Source organism: Amblyomma americanum, chromosome 9 (assembly GCF_052857255.1).
Source record: "Amblyomma americanum isolate KBUSLIRL-KWMA chromosome 9, ASM5285725v1, whole genome shotgun sequence".
In the NCBI taxonomy this organism is placed as follows: Eukaryota; Metazoa; Arthropoda; class Arachnida; order Ixodida; family Ixodidae; genus Amblyomma; species Amblyomma americanum.
The window spans coordinates 138462962-138482136 of record NC_135505.1 but is presented as its reverse complement, the minus strand read 5'-3'; the positions used below and the strand labels follow the sequence as shown (position 1 = coordinate 138482136).

General features: G+C 47.1%; 3 protein-coding genes across 6 annotated transcripts in view; 2 read left to right on the top strand and 1 right to left on the bottom strand.

Annotated features, from left to right (window-relative positions):
• LOC144104587 (ubiquitin carboxyl-terminal hydrolase 47-like) overlaps window positions 1-6355 on the bottom strand; it is a 54615-nt gene extending 48260 nt beyond the window's left edge. The window contains exon 1 of one of the 2 annotated variants that reach the window (XM_077637690.1): window positions 6020-6355. In XM_077637690.1, coding sequence (XP_077493816.1) covers window positions 6020-6058 — 39 coding nt within the window. In that variant the 5' untranslated portion in view covers window positions 6059-6355. The remainder of the gene's footprint in view (window positions 1-6019) is intronic. The other variant, XM_077637689.1, reaches the window with a different exon arrangement.
• A 138-nt stretch (window positions 6356-6493) lies between these two features.
• Window positions 6494-10140, top strand: LOC144104585 (large ribosomal subunit protein uL1-like). 2 transcript variants are annotated; one of them, XM_077637686.1, is made up of 5 exons: window positions 6494-6640; window positions 6904-7059; window positions 8504-8652; window positions 9206-9378; window positions 9886-10140. In XM_077637686.1, the coding sequence occupies exons 1-5, from the start codon at window positions 6636-6638 to the stop codon at window positions 10054-10056; spliced, it is 654 nt and encodes a 217-aa protein (XP_077493812.1). In that variant the 5' UTR covers window positions 6494-6635; the 3' UTR covers window positions 10057-10140. The 2 variants fall into 2 exon arrangements, with proteins under 2 accessions (XP_077493812.1, XP_077493813.1); XM_077637687.1 differs by lacking the exons at window positions 6494-6640; window positions 6904-7059 and adding an exon at window positions 7076-7414.
• A 4733-nt stretch (window positions 10141-14873) lies between these two features.
• Window positions 14874-18492, top strand: LOC144104584 (large ribosomal subunit protein uL1-like). Of its 2 annotated transcripts, XM_077637684.1 has the most exons (5): window positions 14874-14972; window positions 15236-15397; window positions 16851-16999; window positions 17568-17740; window positions 18239-18492. In XM_077637684.1, exons 1-5 carry the CDS (start codon window positions 14968-14970, stop codon window positions 18407-18409), a joined length of 660 nt encoding a protein of 219 aa, XP_077493810.1. In that variant the 5' UTR covers window positions 14874-14967; the 3' UTR covers window positions 18410-18492. The 2 variants fall into 2 exon arrangements, with proteins under 2 accessions (XP_077493810.1, XP_077493811.1); XM_077637685.1 differs by lacking the exons at window positions 14874-14972; window positions 15236-15397 and adding an exon at window positions 15664-15752.
• Window positions 18493-19175: the final 683 nt, after the last annotated feature.

The following is a 19175-nucleotide window of genomic DNA, read 5'->3' as shown; positions in this document are numbered from 1 at the left end:
CAAGCGAAGGGTTCAAGAAACTATGTTCAGCTAAAATAAAAGCAGTTATATTCGTACTACACAGCAACCAAGCTGACTAAAACTAGAAGCAATGTCTTAAACAGCTGAACATACGCCAACTATTTCATTTAAAAAGTTGCAAAGCATAAGAAGAGACCGCGAACAACGTAGTTTTAAAAAAAGATACTGTAATAAGTTTTTTTTTTTTAGGCACTCAAAGTATACCGTGCCAAAGCAGCAAAAGTGCTCAGCTATTCATGACCATTGTGATGACTGGCTATATACACAAGCACAACATGTCAAAACCCAACACAAGAAGCACTGCCAAGAATGAAATGACATTGAAAACTAGGGCTCCAGGTGCACACACCAGCCGAACTTCTCAAGCTAGGTTCACAAAATGCAAAACATCTTCATCCACGGCTTTCTTTTGAACCTGTACTGTTCGAGCTCCTTCAATGGCTCAAATATTTAATAATTAAAATGAGCTAATGCCGGCGTAAAGCAAGCTTGTCATCACGGTCTATGCGACTTTCAAAAACATTGCTTCTGTTTTAAACCTGCAACACGTGTGACGCTATTAAATCCTCATCTCTCGTATTAGGCAAAACACCCTGTAAATTAGCAATTAATTCAGGGCTCTAGCAAGAGTGAACACGAAACAAAAGAGCAAATAACAATGACAAAGCAACACAACACAGACTGCAATGAAATATTCAAAATGATGCAACCACAAAAAGCAAACATAGAAAAAAACATCCTGTGAAGCATCTAGCAAAGTAACCAGCATGTAGTAACTAACAGAAAACAGGAACTTATACAGAAACTTGTTCGAAAACATCACACAAAACTAAAATCCAGGCCCAAAAGTGGCATGGACAGGGCACAGCGCACTGCATTATAATTCGTTTCAGAAGAGAAAAGATTTCCAGATCAGATCACATATGCCTTAAAGCAAGGGCTAGGTTCATTACTTCTAAGGCAGTGGCAAACAGAGAATAATAAAACCACATATTGCCACCTGCTTCCGGCTGCTGCCATAAGTAGGAATAAGTTTGCAATCAGTCAAAATAACCATCTTTCTTGCCACTTACGAAAATGTAAGAAAATGCCATGTCAGCATTATTTGAATGTTACAGCTGTGCAATGGCGCAGCGGATAGTACATTTCCTAGTAAAATATGAGAACATCTCGGAAGCCCTGTTAGTCATGAGTCTATCCTAAATGAGAACCCAAGCAGCCCAAGCATGAAGGCCTACCAGTGTACCACCACGGTATTACGACAGGTGAGTAAAAATTAATGCGTCACAGGCTCCAACATATACGCCACTTCCCTGCTCTTTCTACATGCCTCATGGAGTGCTTCTGCACTCCTCTCGAAAGGAGCAAATAATTTTTCCACAACGGCAAGTTAGTCCTCTGCATTTCATAACAAAGTCAAATCTCAAATCTCGAAAAGGCACAAAAATCTTTTCAAATTAAAGGATGCCTTCCTAAAAACAAAAATACACCAGGGCCAATAAACCAGCAGTTCTAATTAACGAGATTCCTATATAAGCACAAAAAAAAAGCACCAAGCAAACAATTTCCCAATGGAACAGTTGTTTCTTTGTGCACCTGACACCTGTTTCATAAAAGCCATGCCCAAGCATCACAGTTATCCTGTTCTTGCACATCCCATAACCGTTCAACTAACGTCGAGCCCTAGTATCCACAGGGAAAACTACCAACAGAACGAGCCGAGGTGAAAGCAAAGATCTCCGACAGGAAACCAGGCACCCGTCTGACGAAGTCCAGCAATGAAAAAGGCACCACAAACAAAGTAACGGCGTCAAAACAAAAGCGTATGCACCGCAGGGCTCAGTTTCGCAGCGGTCGATTTAAAGGCCAGTCCCAGTCTCGCTGCCCAGGACTGGCAGTTTGCCAGAGAAACCAAAGCGCTCCCAACGGCACAAGGAACGCTTGACCCATTCAGAAATAGTCAGCCAGGGGACGGCCGACACAAGCGCACGAGCTCGTGGTGGCGTGGGGCGGAGTAAGAAAGAATGCAAGCCAAAGAAAAAGCGAAAGGTGTGGGAGGTGAAACTTGGCACCGCCTGCCAGACCGGAGCACCTGGCTCACCTACATCACGGATGCGTCAACGAACTCCCCCTTAACAACCACACTGTCAACGACACCACCAACACCTCCCTCACACTGTCGTGGCGATTCCAAGCACCGCTCTAACAAACGCTGGACTTCAGCCAGTGCAGCGGCGGGATGCACGAGATCTAACCTTTCGCCACTCTGCTGTCTTGAATTATAAACAGGGCGTAGGAGGCGTACTTTCCACACATGATACAGGTATAGTTTCATGCAGGGCAAGGCAGTCGCTGCACACAATGCTGCCTAAACGTGGAAGGACTCAACTGCATGCAAGATCAGGCATTGTGTCCTGTGCAGCACGCCACTTTCTGTGTTGCAAGTTTCCTTTCCACAAACTATGCCGAGGTCGAAAGATTGAGGACGTTGCAAGCAACAGGTGGGACTAGCCTTGTGTAATTCTGCCAGCAACCGCTTTACTGCAGCAGCGTTTGGATAAGTTGGCCGTTACAGTTCTGGCAGGCCTGAATATATGTACCATTTTCATTAGTGATAATAAAAAGATAATCAACAGATTACCATGCCCTGCTGATACAAAGCCTACTTTCACTGAAAATGGAGCTCTTGTAAGCTAAAAAAAAAGCAAGAAAACGAAATACAGGCATTTCAGCAAATAAAAATTGCAATGACATCAATGCAGCGTTCTGCTGTAGATCCCTGAGGCTGCACCACACAACTATTCACTTCCCATCAGTGATCACGGAGTCATTTTCATCACTGACACGAGTTTGAATCATGTGGTGGGGAAAAAAAAACCGCTCCATTTTTTAACTTTTCACGGCAGTAAACTCATCCTGTGCTGAGCTTTGACACAGCCTTGTAAATTGCCAAATAATAGGTATTTATTATGAGCAATAAATTATGAAGCTGTCCACTGTCCCTTTAGGATCACTCATTGGTAACATCCTGTCACCTATCTAGACTGTACAACTCAATTGTTTCGATTAAGAAGACAGAAGAAACTGGTTGATCTAGATTGATGGATAAACCACTTTATAATGACAAGAACACAGAGCCCTTATGAGCTAGAAAATAGCATAAATATAGGTGTCGACACATCCGTTCAGTTCCACAAGTATACGTAGTGATAACATTGGGACAGATTTATTGAATGGAACTGGAAATGAAGGAGTGTGCACACAAATGTTAAGGAAGTTTTTTTGTCACTAGTGCCTCCACAGTTTGGTAAAAAAAAAACAGCTGAGAAGGAACCTAAATCCGACAGATTAAACGAAGTAAGCCCCTGAAACTTGACGTCAACTCCAATGGCACACATCTGAATTGGAGTGGTGTGAAAATGTATTCCAACTTACACTTTCACATTCCTTAGCAAAAAAAAGCATCTCTTGCTGCCAAACAAATGCCAAAACAGTCAAGAGCGGACAAACAATTGTATTTAACAGAGGACGGAAGCTTGACAGTTGTTCTCACTGTTCATTTTAATGAGCACTCAACTGCTGTAAGCTATCATGTCTTCCATAGATGGTATGCATAGCTTGTACAATGAGCCCCCTAGTTAAGTAGCCAATTAAAAGCCACTACTGCATATTCCATGAGCCTGGAACCTTTACCAGCATTCTTGCTCAACAAGGACCAGCCCATAGCTGTACTAGCCTTTTGTTAGCTAGCTAGCTGTGTTATAGGCACAAAACTGAACACTTGAATTCAGCTAGCTAGATTTACTTAGATACAACTCAAGAGCAGATAGGCAAATGCCCCACCCCCAAAGGAGGCCTGATTACAAACAGGGGTCTTGACATCATGGTCAACCACATTGCACCTGCGCTAGCTGCTAGCAGGTGCACGCTAGCAGGTGTGAGGTGGATGGCCACAATGTAAAGAGCTAACCCCTTTTGTAAGACAACTTTTGCCCCGGGGGCATTAGCCGCTTTAATCATGAATTTTTATCTGACTCTAGCGTGCTTCAAGGTTTGATTACCTTGTAAGGTTTAACATCTCAAAGCTGTGCACTAGCTAAGTGAAGTGCCACTGTGGAGGGCTTCCAATTAATTTCGTACTTCAAGAATCATGTTAACAGCTTCAATTGGTGATAATGATGAATTTTTATGGCAAAGGGTAGCTTTGACCAAAGACCGCCATGGCACAAGGTGTGGTCGAAGACCCATTTCCCAAGCATTTCACCCGAAGAAGCCGAGCACCAGGCTGGGTTTAGAAAGCTTGTACCCATTGTGGTTACCGGTGGTAACCGGCGGCACTGAGGATCGAACCCCACACCTCCCGCATGCACAGCTTCACTTGAAATAAAGTAGCTATAACTAATTGCAAGTATATAAGTATAGTTTCGAATAGCATTAAGGTGAACGCAAGGCCCTGTGGGAAACATGTCAGTGAGAGACAACCCACACAAAAAATTTGTGCGAAACCAACTGCTCTAAAAAACAAGCGTGTTTCCTGGTCTGAGCTATGCAAACCGAGCCGCACTAAGCCAGCTGACACAAGTGTCACTGATCACCTTACTGACACCACTTTTCCAAAGATCTAGTCTGGCTAACTTGCTTTTTCCCACACTTATGTGGACAATTTGCTCGACAATCAAACTAGCACCACCCCCAAAGAAAGAGAGCATTTTTTTTTTGTTTGCGAGCAACTGTTGTACACATGACACCCAAATTATCCGCGCATGCCATTACCCGGGGAGGGGGCACGTAGTTGCGAGATACTCCGAATCGCGAGCCTGCCGTACGTTATCTCGTCAACAGAGCACAAGGCGCACGCCGGGCGGTGACGCACGTAGTAACGAGATAACCTGAATTTCGTGACATCACATCTTCCATCTCGTCGTGGACCGGCAAAGCGCACAATTTAATTGCGCAGGTCGCTCCCCCCAGGAAACGCGCTTCAATCGCCCAAAAAACCAGGTAGACGCTGTAGGGGGAGCGAAGAGATTTCAACACGCGGTGGTGCGTAGCTGCCACACTTGCCCGGCAGATACCTCTTTCTCACTTTAAGAACTCCGCGACGTCGGTGCGTTGCCTGTAAGCGGCTAAAAATACCCGGCGCACTGGCCCATTTTTGGCGACTGGCTCCGCTAAAAGACGACCCCTCTGCAGCCCGCGAACCGCACGGCACGCCGCTCTCCCTCTCTGTGTTGCAAGTTTTCCCTTCCGCCGACAGTCGACTAACCGGCAGCTCTCCCAGCTTGTGATTCGGTTTCACTTTTCAGGCCTTCACAGCAAACGTCTGGCGAAAGCATTGCTTCGAAGGGCCCACTCACGAAACTCCGTTAAGGGTCGACGGAGCGGCCTGCATTGCCGCGCCGCTCATTCATTGAATCCGAACGCGGCTAGCCGCTGATTGGCACGTAGGTCAAGCAGTGCTCTCGCTCCTACAAGACAATGGACAAGAGAGCAGCCAGGGCGCAAGGGAAAAAAATTAAAAAACAAAAGAACGCTGACGTCCTCGTTGTCTATGACGTCGGCGCGGAAGGCAGGGCGTCATTTTTTTTTTTGTTCGGCGTCGCAGAAAAAATTAAGACGAAACAATTGCGCACATAACGTGCGCGGCGTGGACCACGATGCAGCGACAAGCGACGCCACGGATGCCCACGACGCAAGCAGCTGAGCAGCTGCGTGTTGGGGGCGCGGGGGTTGTGTAACAGCTGACGAGAAGACACCGACGCCGAACGAACAACATGCGGCTAAGAAAATGAGACCGCTGTCAGCTTCGCCGGCCTCTACTGTCACGGGTTTTAGCGGCGGGGTCTGCTTTGGTTTCTTTTTTTTTTCCTCACGGCCAGCAACCCGGGTCCGGCGGACCAACAGCGCAGAAACGGGTCCCTTTGAGCCGGCGCGAGTAACGGGCACGAGCTTAGGGAGCACGGGACGAAACCGCGTCGAAAAATAGCGGTCCACTTGCCTCGTCCGAGACGGGCTGTGCCGTCTCTCCCGGCGTCATGTCGAGGTGCAGCGGTGCCGGCTTCGGGGGCAGTTCCTTTAGACGTGGGGGAGGCCAATGAGCACGTCGGGGGAATAAAAAGTCCGGGTAATCCACACGCTTCTCACGGCATGATGTTCATCACGCCGCAGCAGCAGTCGCAGCCATGACCGAGCCACCAGCCTGTTTAGGAAAGAAAATAACGTGTCACGTGATTGGCAGAGCTACGTGCGTGACGTCAGTGAATGACAGCACTGGGCCAATCGCAGCGCACGAAACGCACAGCGCTGGCGTCGTATAGTTAGCGTCACTGCGTTTAGTCCCGTAACAAAGAAAAATTATTGTAGGTTAGAAATGCCTGCTTAACTTTGAAAAACAAATCTATGTAACTCTCCGGTAAATATATTTAGATTTTGTGGCGCTTCCCACAAAAATTACTTCATGTAATTTTCTTCCACCAGGGTGCCTAGGGTGTTTTAAATCACGTGGTCAACTCAGGCACATCGTCATCGCATCATCAGCATCATCTACTCGGGCTACACTGATATTCGTCCTTTCTCACGTTTGTCGTGGCAGAGTGCGGGTCGACGGTCTCAGCATGAGGTATGTAATCCTTTCAATCCTTGTCAGAAAATTAGCTACCAAGTTGCATTTGTGCTCTTATTGATAGTGTAGTTCTTGCTGATCATGCAGCTAACTTTATTTTTTCGATTTGCCAACTTTATTACTTATTTGCGAAGGTTTTTAATCATCGCTCTTGAAATGGTGGCCGCCTCTTGCTAGCGCGTGATCTTCACTTCCACGTATGCTGTTGCGAAGTGATTGAATTGAAGCGGTCTAATACTTTTTCTGTTTTTCTTGCGCAGCTCGAAAGTGAGCAGGGACACGCTGTACGACTGCGTCAACGCGGTCCTGCAGGAGTCGGCGCGCAAGCACCGCAAGTTCCTCGAGACCGTGGAACTCCAGATCGCCCTCAAGAACTATGACCCTCAGAAGGACAAGCGTTTCTCGGGCACCGTCAAGTATGCCTGCTCTTCGACCAGCATCGCACGAAAAGTTTACCTGAAACGCGCAGCCTTTGGCGTCCCCATCGGGCTAGCGCCCGCTTAACGTTAAGCCTAGAATGCCATTCGAACCGGCTTCGCAATATTGCCATTGTGCTTGGTTGAAATTTTAGGGCAGATTTTCGAGACGTTGGGCTTAGCGACTGTTCTCGTATGTCTGACGCCACAGCCTGTAGCGGTACAGGGAGCTCGGTTCTCTGAATGAAGCCGGGCGGACTCTAACCCAGGGTCTTAAAACAATGGGGAGGTGTTCCGCTTCGGCGGCACCAATAACTTGTCGACTGCTGGCGACGCCCGGAGACTGCCGACAGTCGTATGTATGACTGCTGCGCATGTTGCGTTACGTAGGCGGCGGCTTTTATATCCCCTTCAGTTCAGTCGTGCATCATTGCAGTGACGACTTTAGCACTGGGCAATGAACTGTATCGCTGATTAAGCCTGTGCCATCTCCGAGCATGGTGCATGCACGAATGGGGTGTTCTTATCTTAACGCGTTCGGGCATTGCTCGAGATCCATTGACTTGTAGCCAAAGTGCCAATTTGGCGCTTTGGATTGCTTTCCAGCGAGTTGGTAGCATTTTTTTTTCATTAAGGGAGGGATGAGTCTTTGTCAAAATTTCTAAGAAATTGCTTTTTTATGTAGTGCAAATGTTCTTCAATGGCTCAGTTTGAATTATTAGTGGTTTTGTGGTTCACATTTGGTTCTTTGTTACAGGCTGTTAGACAAAAAATGCTTGCATTATTTGAGACATTTACAGAACTGCATCATCAGTCTCAGTTTGTGTGGTGATGCTGTCTTGGCTCAGTAAAAATATATTTAAAAAAAATTGAATAGAACATACAAAATGGTTTGACTGGTAATTAACTAAAGCAACAAATTCATTTAGTGTATAATGTGACAGCCAGTAAACATATAGCATCACTGCCCTACTCCCAAGTTGATACTAAGCTAATTTCGATTGCCCAAAGCAAAATCGGAGATAGACATAGCCTGTGTGCCCTTAGAGTCATGAGAAAACTCCTGTATCGTTAGCTGCACTGCTCCATGTCCTTCTAGGAGGGTATCGAACAAAACTTCTAACGGTGCTGGTTGGGGAGCAGTTTTGGCACAGCAATCACATGAAGTGGAACATCATATATTTGTTCTGTACTTTGGGATTGTTTTGAGCATGGTTATTCTGCAGAGAGTCTTTATGCAAACAAACTGTTTGGAGAAGGACTTGTCCCCAGTTCTTCGTGGTCTCTAAGACCCACATCCCATTTTAAGGCGGAAAGAGGTGTAGGTTGTGCTTGTTATCTATTATTGGCTTGGCAATACTGGTAGTGCCCTGTTGAATGCGTATATGCTGCTGCTGGTTAATTGTTCATGTGTTGCTCATGAAAATTTTTTCCTTATCGACAGGCTGAAGCACATCCCCAGGCCCAAGTTCCAGGTGTGCATTCTTGGTGACCAGCAGCACTGTGACGAAGCCAAGGCCAACAACCTGGCCTGCATGGACACAGAGGCTCTGAAGAAGCTGAACAAGAGCAAGAAACTAGTCAAAAAGCTTGGTGCGTTCACCCCGCTTTCTAGTGTCCGGGGCCTGCCTTTGTATCTTGAGCTAGGAGATTGCCGCATTTTCGGGAAAGCGCTTCCAGCCACATGTTAGTAGCAGTAACTTTTTTTTTGCTTTTATAATTGGGATGTGGGGCTGGGATATGGAGGTGGTGTGTCTTGGGAAAGCTTTTTTTTGTCTGGTTTTCTGATGTAGGCAGCTGTCTAGGACCAACATCTGATTCTCTACTTCGTTTTGTTGCTGTCCTAAATGAGGCATAGGCCTTGTTCGGTGTTTTCGGCAGCCGTGCTACCAGAGTGATGACTTGAAATGCATGTATTACCTGAAATGCTGGTGATAAGACACACTTGGTCTGATCTGGTAAGCCTTTACAGAAGCCAGGGGCATAATCAATGGATTCTATTTTACTCACTGTAAGGGATGTGCAAGGGCTGCAACGACCCCACATTGGCTTCTGTTTAGTCGGCTGTCTTCTTTCTGTGCTGCTAATATCTATGCAAGTCTGCCTCGGTCTTGGCTGACTTGTGCCTTTCCCTTCCCAATTGCAGCCAAGAAGTACGATGCTTTCATGGCGTCCGAGTCGCTCATCAAGCAGATTCCCCGTCTCCTGGGTCCTGGTCTGAACAAGGCGGGCAAGTTCCCCACGCTGCTGACACACAACGAATCTATGATGGCCAAGCTTGACGAAGTCAAAGCCACCATCAAGTTCCAGATGAAGAAGGTATGTTGCCTTTCGATTGCTTTAGTCTTGTAGTGAGTTGGTGGACCCACATACCTTGTTTAGCGCCAAGCATGCACATGCATGAAGAAGCAGCAAGGTTTACGAGATGACGCAAATATATGCATACCACACTTCCCTCCTGGCGATCGCATTGCTACCAGGCATTGTATTGGGTTTAGAGCTTGGCTGCAAGCTTAGTTAATGCCCTCCCTTGCGTGGATTCAAGGAACATTTTTACATATATCTGACAGTCTCAAAACAGTATCTAAACGTTAAAACCATAGTATCACAACTATGATGTTTTTGCACATTGATTAGCTTGTAGGTTTGTGGCATTGTGTTGGACTAGCAGTCCTAACAGTTGTATTGCCTATGATGAGTTTAGCACTGGGCAATGAATAGTTTCATTGATTACTTGTGCACCCTCTGAGTGAACTGGACATCCTATTGCACTTCTTGGTGTGGTTTGTGGTGTACACTGTGGAATACTTTTTTTTTTCTGTTCAGGTCCTGTGTCTCGCAGTTGCTGTGGGCAATGTCAAGATGAGCCCTGATGAGCTGGCCCAGAACATCAACCTGGCCATCAACTACTTGGTGTCCCTGTTGAAAAAGAACTGGCAGAACATCAGGTCTCTGCACATCAAGTCTACGATGGGGCCCCCACAGCGTCTATATTAAGTTTTGGCTTTTTTTTTCCGGCACCTCCAGCCAGCTAGTTTTGCGGCTGGATGGTTGTGAATAAAAAGGCTCTTGTCATATTTATTACTCCGCTGTGTCCTTTCCTTATTGTATTAATCTGTCAGAATTGCTCAGAGAAGCAGGCTTGGCAATTGTCAGAATGAATTGGTAATGCTTTGAGTGTGTAGTGCCCTTGTATTAATGTCAGCTTGGGTTGCTTGTGGTAATGTTTTGTGAACCATAACCGAGGTGCAGTGGCCAGTCTCATTTGCTGTTCATACTGTAGTAGTTTCAACAAAAATTTACACTGTATAGATAATACTCGCGCCATCTTGCTTAGTCATTTAGTGATCCAGTGACTGCTGCACCAGGTAAGTTTGTAAGATAAACTGCACATCTTCAACCAAAACCGAACGTGCGCGAAATTCTTAGGTCTGGGCATCGGCATTATTAGGCGTTTGAAAGATGTCAGAATCGGCGAACGTCCCTAAAGTCTGAAACGTAACTTCGAAGCAGGCTTCTCCGCTCTTAGATAACCTTGGTACGGGATGAGTTCATTACTGAATGGCAATTTCAGTCAGGCTGCTTCTGGTTAGCGTTGATCGCGTCGCACATGTGTCTGTTCTGATTTAACAACGCTACAAAGCCGACTGCTCCATCATGGGTAACAGGGCGGGCAGTAGCCGTGATCTTTTGGAACGAAGGGGGGGGGGGTGGGGTAATACTGTGAGACACGTTGCACTGTGGAGCGGCGGTCAATGGCGACTTTTTTTTTTTCTCTTCTGTTGAGCGCAGTCGGGGGCTGGTTTCCTTTTGTGCGGTTGATGTTCGGAGGGTGGTTTGGATGTGCCAGGATTCGAGAAGGAATCTTTTGTGGCAATTTGTTTCGGTTCCCAGGATACTGGTTTCTTCCTAGTTTATTCTGTGATCTGAGTTCTCGGAATGTTCGGCTACAGGATTGCGCGCTCCGGCGAAGTTGCCGACGTTTTTTTTCTTTTTGTTGCCGAATTCTTTGAGATTTTTGGTTTCGCCGATGTAGCTCGCGTCGCAGTCGGCGTAAGGAATTTCGTAGACAAATGCCTTCGGCTCTTTCTCTCCGCGACCCGTCTTTGAGAACAGGTGGGCAAGGCCCAAAGTGTTTGTTGCTTTGTGCGCAACGTGGACACCCCCTTTTTTCAGGATTCAGGCGATGGTTTCGCTGACACCTCGTACATAAGGTAGAGTGACGTATTTTGGTGGTGGCGTTGGTCTTTGGCCCCACCATTCTACGGCCTGCCCAAAGTCAACAAACCTGGGATCCCTTTGCTCCCGATTGTGGACTTTCCGGTGTTCCCACTTCGCTCGTTGTCGGAATACCTTTTTTCGCCCGAATCCTGGAAAAATCCAGGATGCGCACACGCGCACAAACACTGTTGCTCTTAGCCCACCTGTTCCCAAAGACCGGCCGCGGAGAGAAAGAGCCCAAGGCATTGTCTACAAAATTCCTTGCGCCGTCTGCGAGCAAGCTACACCGGCGAAAGCAAAAATCTCAAAGAATTCGGAAACAAAAAAAAACGACGTCCGCAACTTTGCAAGAGAGCGCAATCCTGTAGCCGAACATTCCGAGGACTCAGACCACAGAATAAACTACAAAGAAACCAGCATCCTCGGAACCGAAACAAATTACCACAAAACGCTCCTTCTGGAATCCTGGCACATCCAAACCAGCCCGTACAACATGAACCACACAAAAGGAAACCTGCCCCCAGTGTATTCCCATGGACTTCGCTCTGCAACTCAACGAAAAAATGTCGCCATTGACCGCCTCCCCGCAGTGCGACAACATGACTCACAGCCTTAACCGCCCCACTCCTCCCCCACGCCTTTCGGATCACAGCTTGCGTTCCTTTGAACCCACCTGCCCTCCATACTTAGAGGCTGGCTACTGCCCTGCTACCCCTGATGAAGGAGCCGAGCCGGCTTCGAATCGTTGGGTTAAAATTGAAGTTTTTGATTGGAGATGTGCAGTTTATTCTTTAAAAAATACTACGTGCATGATGTGGCGTGTAGCTTGAATTCGTTTGTGGTTCAGCTTCCGTTCCATGTCGCTATGGGCTCCGTGCGCTGGTATGGTGGCGCCAGCAGCGACCACATCGCCAGCGCCGCCTCGTGGCATTCGCCGCGTTAACCGGACGCTCAGTCACGGCCGGTCTCTCGAAGGGAGAGCGCGGGCCCCCTCGAGACTGGCCGTGGTGAAGGCGTGCTGACGCAATTGTCACCGGCTTTCCTAATAAAAAAACGTGTAAAAAAGTGTACATTGGCCAAACAGGGCGTTATTGCTTTAACGAAAGAGCGCTAGAACACTTCAATCTTGTAAAAGATGGTATCAGCGGCCATCTTGCCGTACACTGCCGGTCGTGCAAATGCAAACCTATGTTTCAGAAGGCGCAGTTTCTGGGTCACGCCAAGGAAAAGCTTCAGCGTGAAATTATCGAAGCCTTTTTTATTAGGAAAGCCGGTGACAATTTCGTCAGCACGCCTTCACTGTCATTGCTGGAGAATGAAATGGCTTTTTTGGATGATTGTGATTAGGTTTCACCTCATGATAACTGAATGTATTTAAACGTCGAGCGTTTTCAAATAAAATCAGTTGGAAGTGCAGCACAGTCCTGTCTTGTTTGTTCCTTGTCTTCTGTGTGCGTTTTATTGATGTTGCGAAACTTGTCTCCATTATGAACTGCAACCAACTAGCCCAAACCACTGTGTTACTTCGACACTATTGTGCGCTGATAACCCAAGCAAAATGCGATAATTCTACTGGTCAATTTCCTCGATTCTGAAACGTGCCAGTCGACAGTGAACGCCTCTTTGCGTTCAGTGTTTACTGGCACGCGTCTTATTCTATACGCGCTGCTTTTTGTAATATATGCGCTTTTCCTTATTTTCACTCCGTTTAAAGTGGTCCAGTGAGCCACAGCCGCTGCAACACATAGCGACCGAAAAAAAACATGACTCGCAGGTCATCTCGCGCGATTTCTGAATTTTTACAAGCCGAAATGCATGCTATGACTTGCAAGCAGATCTTCAGCCACTCTTGCATCCTCACTGAAGAGCTGACAGACACCGATAAAGAACGCCCATGTCTTTAGATTAGTTTGGTTTATGAGGTTTAATGCCCCTGGGCGACTCAGGCTATGAGGGACGCCGTAGTGGAGGGCTCCAGTGATCTGGACCAACTGGGGATCTTTAACGTGCACGGGCCTCTAGCATTTCGCCTCCATCGAAATGCGACCGCCGCGACCGGGGTCGAAACCGCGTCCTTCGAGCACCGTAACCACTGAACCACCGCGGAAGCTCCATGACTTTAGAATCACACACTGTATGCATAGCTACGTGTAGCGCACAGTGTATGCATGGTCGCGTAGTTAGACTGAGACTATACGTATAGCATACAGCGTATGCATGGTCGTCACGGCATAGTGAAAATTGTCACAAAATGGTCGGGAAAAACGCCGGATTTGTGTCAAATTAGATGGAAAAATGTGTAATTAGGCGTAATTAACACTTAAGATCTCCTAAAGATGTATAATTTGGGTATCGACATAGTCACGGGAACGGTGTGACGTGTGACAAGCAGTGCAACTTTCTGGAAATCTGGCACTGATTGACAGGTGCTGCGGCAAAGACCGTCTATGACCACGCGTCGTGCTATGCAAAAAACGTGAGCAGTCGCCCTTGGGCAGACGGTGTGTCAATTAAGATGCCCCCTCGCCGGGCTGTGTCAGCAGTGGAACTTCCTGGAAGCAGCTTTCGCCTCTCAACACTTTAGTCGTCAAAGTGTCTCCTAAATTTTTTCCTCTAAACTGGTTTTGCACGTGACGAGCACCTGCTGCCCATCGTGGTCACAAGGCACACACTTTGCGAGCCAGACCATAGAGACACGTGCGCCGGTGAGGTATGCAGACAGGGGTTACGTTTCCCAGTACACGGAGGCGGCTCTGGAGGCATCTAAGAAATTTAGGAAAGAATGCTGGGTATTGTAGGGCGCAATTGTTGCGCGGTGCGGGGGTTACCGGTTGCGGGGGGGCGGGTGGGGGGGGGGGGAGGAAAGAGGCTCTTGAAGGAGCCTGGCGATGTGCTGTCGTGCATTTACTTATCTACATTTTCGTTTCTTGAAGTACAGCAGGGCAGAGAAAAAGAACAGTGAGGCAGGCTTGACAAGTATTTCTCGGAATTTCGCTCAGTGCGTGTGTTTTGAGAAAGTTGATAAGTGGATTGCAAAAGTGTGAAACGCGGAGCTAGCGCGTGAAAGAAGAAACCGTGCCGTCCCGCATGCAGACGTCGCTTCCTCTCCACGAAGGCGTTCTTCGAACTTGCCCGTCTAATCTTCCTGCCACTGCCTCCCACCAGGAAACTACAAGATGAGCGAACATGCCGAGGTGAGCCCAACACTTACGGGGTACGCATGGGGGTATACTTAGGGGTGTACGCATGACCTGTACCGATGTCATCGTGGCCGCCATCTTTGGAGCCATGAAACACGCCGCTTTTTCTAGCCTGCTTATTGCCACCTGCTCCGAACTGCCCTGTGGAAGCTATGCCCGGCGTTCCTTCACTGCACCCGCGACTATACTTGCGAGCCGTCTGCAAGGGACAATTTCTAGTGAAACCCAGGACGCCGTCGGTTCCGTAACAACCTAGACACAATCGCGCCGTGAGGGAAGGGATGAAGGCGGGAGTGAGAAAAAAAGGGGGAGAGAAAGAAAAATTACGTCACGTAATTTTCTTCCACCAGGGTGCCTAGGGTGTTTTAAATCACGTGGTCAACTCAGGCACATCGTCAGCGCATCATCAGCATCATCTACTCGGGCTACACAGATATTCTTCATTTCTCACGTTTGTCGTGGCAGAGTGCGCGTCGACGGTCTCAGCATGAGGTATGTAATCATTTCAATCCTTGTCGGAAAATTAGCTACCAAGTTGCATTTGTGCTCTTATTGATAGTGTAGTTCTTGCTGTTCATGCAGCTAACTTTATTTTTTCGATTTACCAAATTTATTTCTTATTTGCGAAGGTTTTTAATCTAAGCTCTTGAAATGGTGGCCGCCTCTTGCTAGCGCGTGATCTTCACTTCCACGCATGCTGTTGCGAAGTGATTGAATTGAAGCGGTCTAATAATTTTTCTGCTTTTCTTGTGCAGCTCGAAAGTGAGCAGGGACACGCTGTACGACTGCGTCAACGCGGTCCTGCAGGAGTCGGCGCGCAAGCACCGCAAGTTCCTCGAGACCGTGGAACTCCAGATCGCCCTCAAGAACTCTCAGAAGGACCCTCAGAAGGACAAGCGTTTCTCGGGCACCGTCGAGTATGCCTGCTCTTCGACCAGCATCGCACGAAAAATTGACCTGAAACGCGCAGCCTTTGGCGTCCCCATCGGGCTAGAGCCCGCTTAACGTTAAGCCTAGAATGCCATTCGAACCGGCTTCGCAATATTGCCATTGTGCTTGGTTGAAATTTTAGGGCAGATTTTCGAGACGTTGGGCTTAGCGACCGTTCTCGTATGTCTGACGCCACAGCCTGTAGCGGTACAGGGAGCTCGGTTCTCTGAATGAAACCGGGCGGACAAAAACCCAGGGTCTTAAAGCAATGGGGAGGTGTTCCGCTTCGGCGGCACCAATAACTTGTCGACTGCTGGCGACGCAAGGAGACTGCCGACAGTCGTATGTATGGCTGGTGCGCATGTTGCGTTACGAAGGCGGCGGCTTTTATATCCCCTCCCGTTCAGGCGTGCATCATTGCAGTGACGACTTTAGCACTGGGCAATGAACTGTATCGCTGATTAAGCCTGTGCCATCTCCGAGCATGGTGCATGCACGAAAGGGGTGTTCTTATCTTAACGCGTTCGGGCATTGCTCGAGATCCATTGACTTGTAGCCAAAGTGCCAATTTGGCGCTTTGGGTTGCTTTCCAACGAGTTGGTAGCATTTTTTTTTCATTAAGGGAGGGATGAGTCTTTGTCAAAATTTCTAAGAAATTGCTTTTTTATGTAGTGCAAATGTTCTTCAATAGCTCAGTTAGTTTGAATTATTAGTGGATTTGTGGTTCACGTTTGGTTCTTTGTTACAGGCTGTTAGACAAAAAATGCTTGCATTATTTGAGACATTTACAGAACTGCATCATCAGAGTCTCAGTTTGTGTGGTGATGCTGTCTTGGCTCAGTAAAAATATATTTAAAAAAATTTGAATAGAACATACAAAATGGTTTGACTGGTAATTTACTAAAGCAACAAATTCATTTAGTGTATAATGTGAAAGCCAGTAAACATATAGCATCACTGCCCTACTCCCAAATTGATACTAAGCTAATTTCGATTGCCCAAAGCAAAATCGGAGATAGACATAGCCTGTGTGCCCTTAGAGTCATGAGAAAACTCCTGTAGCGTTAGCTGCACTGCTCCATGTCCTTCTAGGAAGGTATCGAACAAAACTTCTAACGGTGGTGGTTGGGGAGCAGTTTTGGCACAGCAATCACATGAAGTGGAACATCATCTATTTGTTCTGTACTTTGGGATTGTTTTGAGCATGGATATTCTGCAGAGACGGTCTTTATGCAAACAAACTGTTTGGAGAAGGACTTGTCCCCAGTTCTTCGTGGTCTCTTAAGACCCACATCCCTTTTTATGGCGGAAAGAGGTGTAGGTTGTACTTGTTATCTATTATTGGCTTGGCAATACTGGTAGTGCCCCGTTGAATGCATATATGCTGCTGCTGGTTAACTGTTCATGTGTTGCTCATGAAAGTTTTTTCCTTATCGACAGGCTGAAGCACATCCCCAGGCCCAAGTTCCAGGTGTGCATTCTTGGTGACCAGCAGCACTGTGACGAAGCCAAGGCCAACAACCTGGCCTGCATGGACACAGAGGCTCTCAAGAAGCTGAACAAGAGCAAGAAACTAGTCAAAAGGCTTGGTGCGTTTTCCCCGCTTGCTTTTCTAGTGTCAGGGGGGCCTGTCTGTGTGTATCTTGAGCTAGGAGATTGCCGCTACAGCATTATCAGGAAAGCGCTTCCAGCCACATGTTAGTAGCAGTAACTTTTTTTTTGCTTTTATAATTACGATGTGGTGCTGGGATATGGAGGTGGTGTCTTGGGAAAGCTTTTTTTTCTGTCTGGCTTTCTGATGTAGGCAGCTGTCTAGGACCAACATCTGATTCTCTACTTCGTTTTGTCGCTGTCCTAAATGAGGCATAGGCCTTGTTCGGTGTTTTCGGCAGCCATGCTACCAGAGTGTTGACTTGAAATGCATGTATTACCTGAAATGCTGGTGATATGACACACTTGGTCTGATCTGGTAAGCCTTTACAGAAGCCAGGGGCGTAATCAATGGATTCTATTTTACTCACTGTAAGGGATGTGCAAGGGCTGCAACGACCCCACATTGGCTTCTGTTTAGTCGGCTGTCTTCTTTCTGTGCTGCTAGTATCTATGCAAGTCTGCCTCGGTCTTGGCTGACTTGTGCCTTTCCCTTCCCAATTGCAGCCAAGAAGTACGATGCTTTCATGGCGTCCAAGTCGCTCATCAAGCAGATTCCCCGTCTCCTGGGTCCTGGTCTGAACAAGGCGGGCAAGTTCCCCACGCTGCTGACACACAACGAATCTATGATGGCCAAGCTTGACGAGGTCAAAGCCACCATCAAGTTCCAGATGAAGAAGGTATGTTGCCTTTCGATTGATTTAGTCTTGTAGTGAGTTGGTGGACCGACATGCCTTGTTTAGCACCAAGCATGCACATGCATGAAGTAGCAAGGTTTACAAGATGACGCAAATATATGCATACCACACTAGGGCGATCGCTTTGCTACCAGGCATTGTATTAGGTTTAGAGCTTGGCTGCAAGCTAGGTTAATGCCCTCCCTTGTGTGGATTCAAGGAAAAATTTTTACATATATCTGACAGTCTCAAAACAGTATCTAAATGTTACAACCATAGTATCACAACTATGATGTTTTTGCACATTGATTAGCTTGTAGGTTTGTGGCATTGTGTTGGACTAGCAGTCCTAACAGTTGTATTGCCTATGATGAGTTTAGTACTGGGCAATGAATAGTTTCATTGATTACTTGTGCACCCTCTGAGTGAACTGGACATCCTATTGCACTTCTTGGTGTGGTTTGTGGTGTACACTGTGGAATACTTTTTTTTTCTGTTCAGGTCCTGTGTCTCGCAGTTGCTGTGGGCAATGTCAAGATGAGCCCTGATGAGCTGGCCCAGAACATCAACCTGGCCATCAACCACTTGGTGTTCCTGTTGAAAAAGAACTGGCAGAACGTCAGGTCTCTGCACATCAAGTCTACGATGGGGCCCCCACAGCGTCTTTATTAAGTTTTGGCTTTTTTTTTCGGCACCTCCAGCCAGCTAGTTTTGCGGCTGGGTGGTTGTGAATAAAAAGGCTCTTGTCATATTTATTACTCTGCTGTGTCCTTTCCATGTTGTATTAATCTGTCAGAATTGCTCAGAGAAGCAGGCTTGGCAATTGTCAGAGCTGAATTGGTAATGCTTTGAGTGTGTAGTGCCCTTGTATTAATGTCGGCTTGGGTTGCTTGTGGCAATGTTTTGTGAACCATAACCGAGGTGCAGTGGCCAGTCTCATTTGCTGTTCATACTGTAGTAGGTTCAACAAAAATTTACACGGTATAGATAATACTCGCGCCATCTTGCTTAGCCATTTAGTGATAGTGACTGCTGCACCAGGTAAGTTGGCAAGATAAACTGCCCATCTCCAACCAAAACCGGACGTGCGCGAAATTCTTAGGTCTGGAAATCGGCATTATTAGGCGTTGAAAAGATGTCAGAATCGGCGAACGTCCCTAAAATCTGAAACGTAACTTCGAAGCAGGCTTCTCCGCTCTTAGATCAACTTTGGTACGGGATGAGTTTAATACTGAAAGACAATTTCAGTCGGGCTCCTTCTGGTTAGTGATGAGCGCGTCGCACATGTGTCTGTTCTGATTTAACACAACGCTACAAAGCCGACTGCTCCATCATGGGTAACAGGGCGGGCAGTAGCTGTGATCTTTAGGAACGAAGGGGGGGTTGGGGTAATGCTGTGAGACACGTTGCACTGTGGAGAGGCGGTCAATGGCGACTT

Coding starts and splice junctions, on each gene's coding strand:
- LOC144104585 (XM_077637686.1), top strand. Junction 7,060..8,503: donor CGTTTCTCGGGCACCGTCAA/GTATGCCTGCTC, acceptor CCTTATCGACAG/GCTGAAGCACATCCCCAGGC. Junction 8,653..9,205: donor GAAACTAGTCAAAAAGCTTG/GTGCGTTCACCC, acceptor TCCCAATTGCAG/CCAAGAAGTACGATGCTTTC.
- LOC144104584 (XM_077637684.1), top strand. Junction 17,000..17,567: donor GAAACTAGTCAAAAGGCTTG/GTGCGTTTTCCC, acceptor TCCCAATTGCAG/CCAAGAAGTACGATGCTTTC. Junction 17,741..18,238: donor TCAAGTTCCAGATGAAGAAG/GTATGTTGCCTT, acceptor TTTTCTGTTCAG/GTCCTGTGTCTCGCAGTTGC.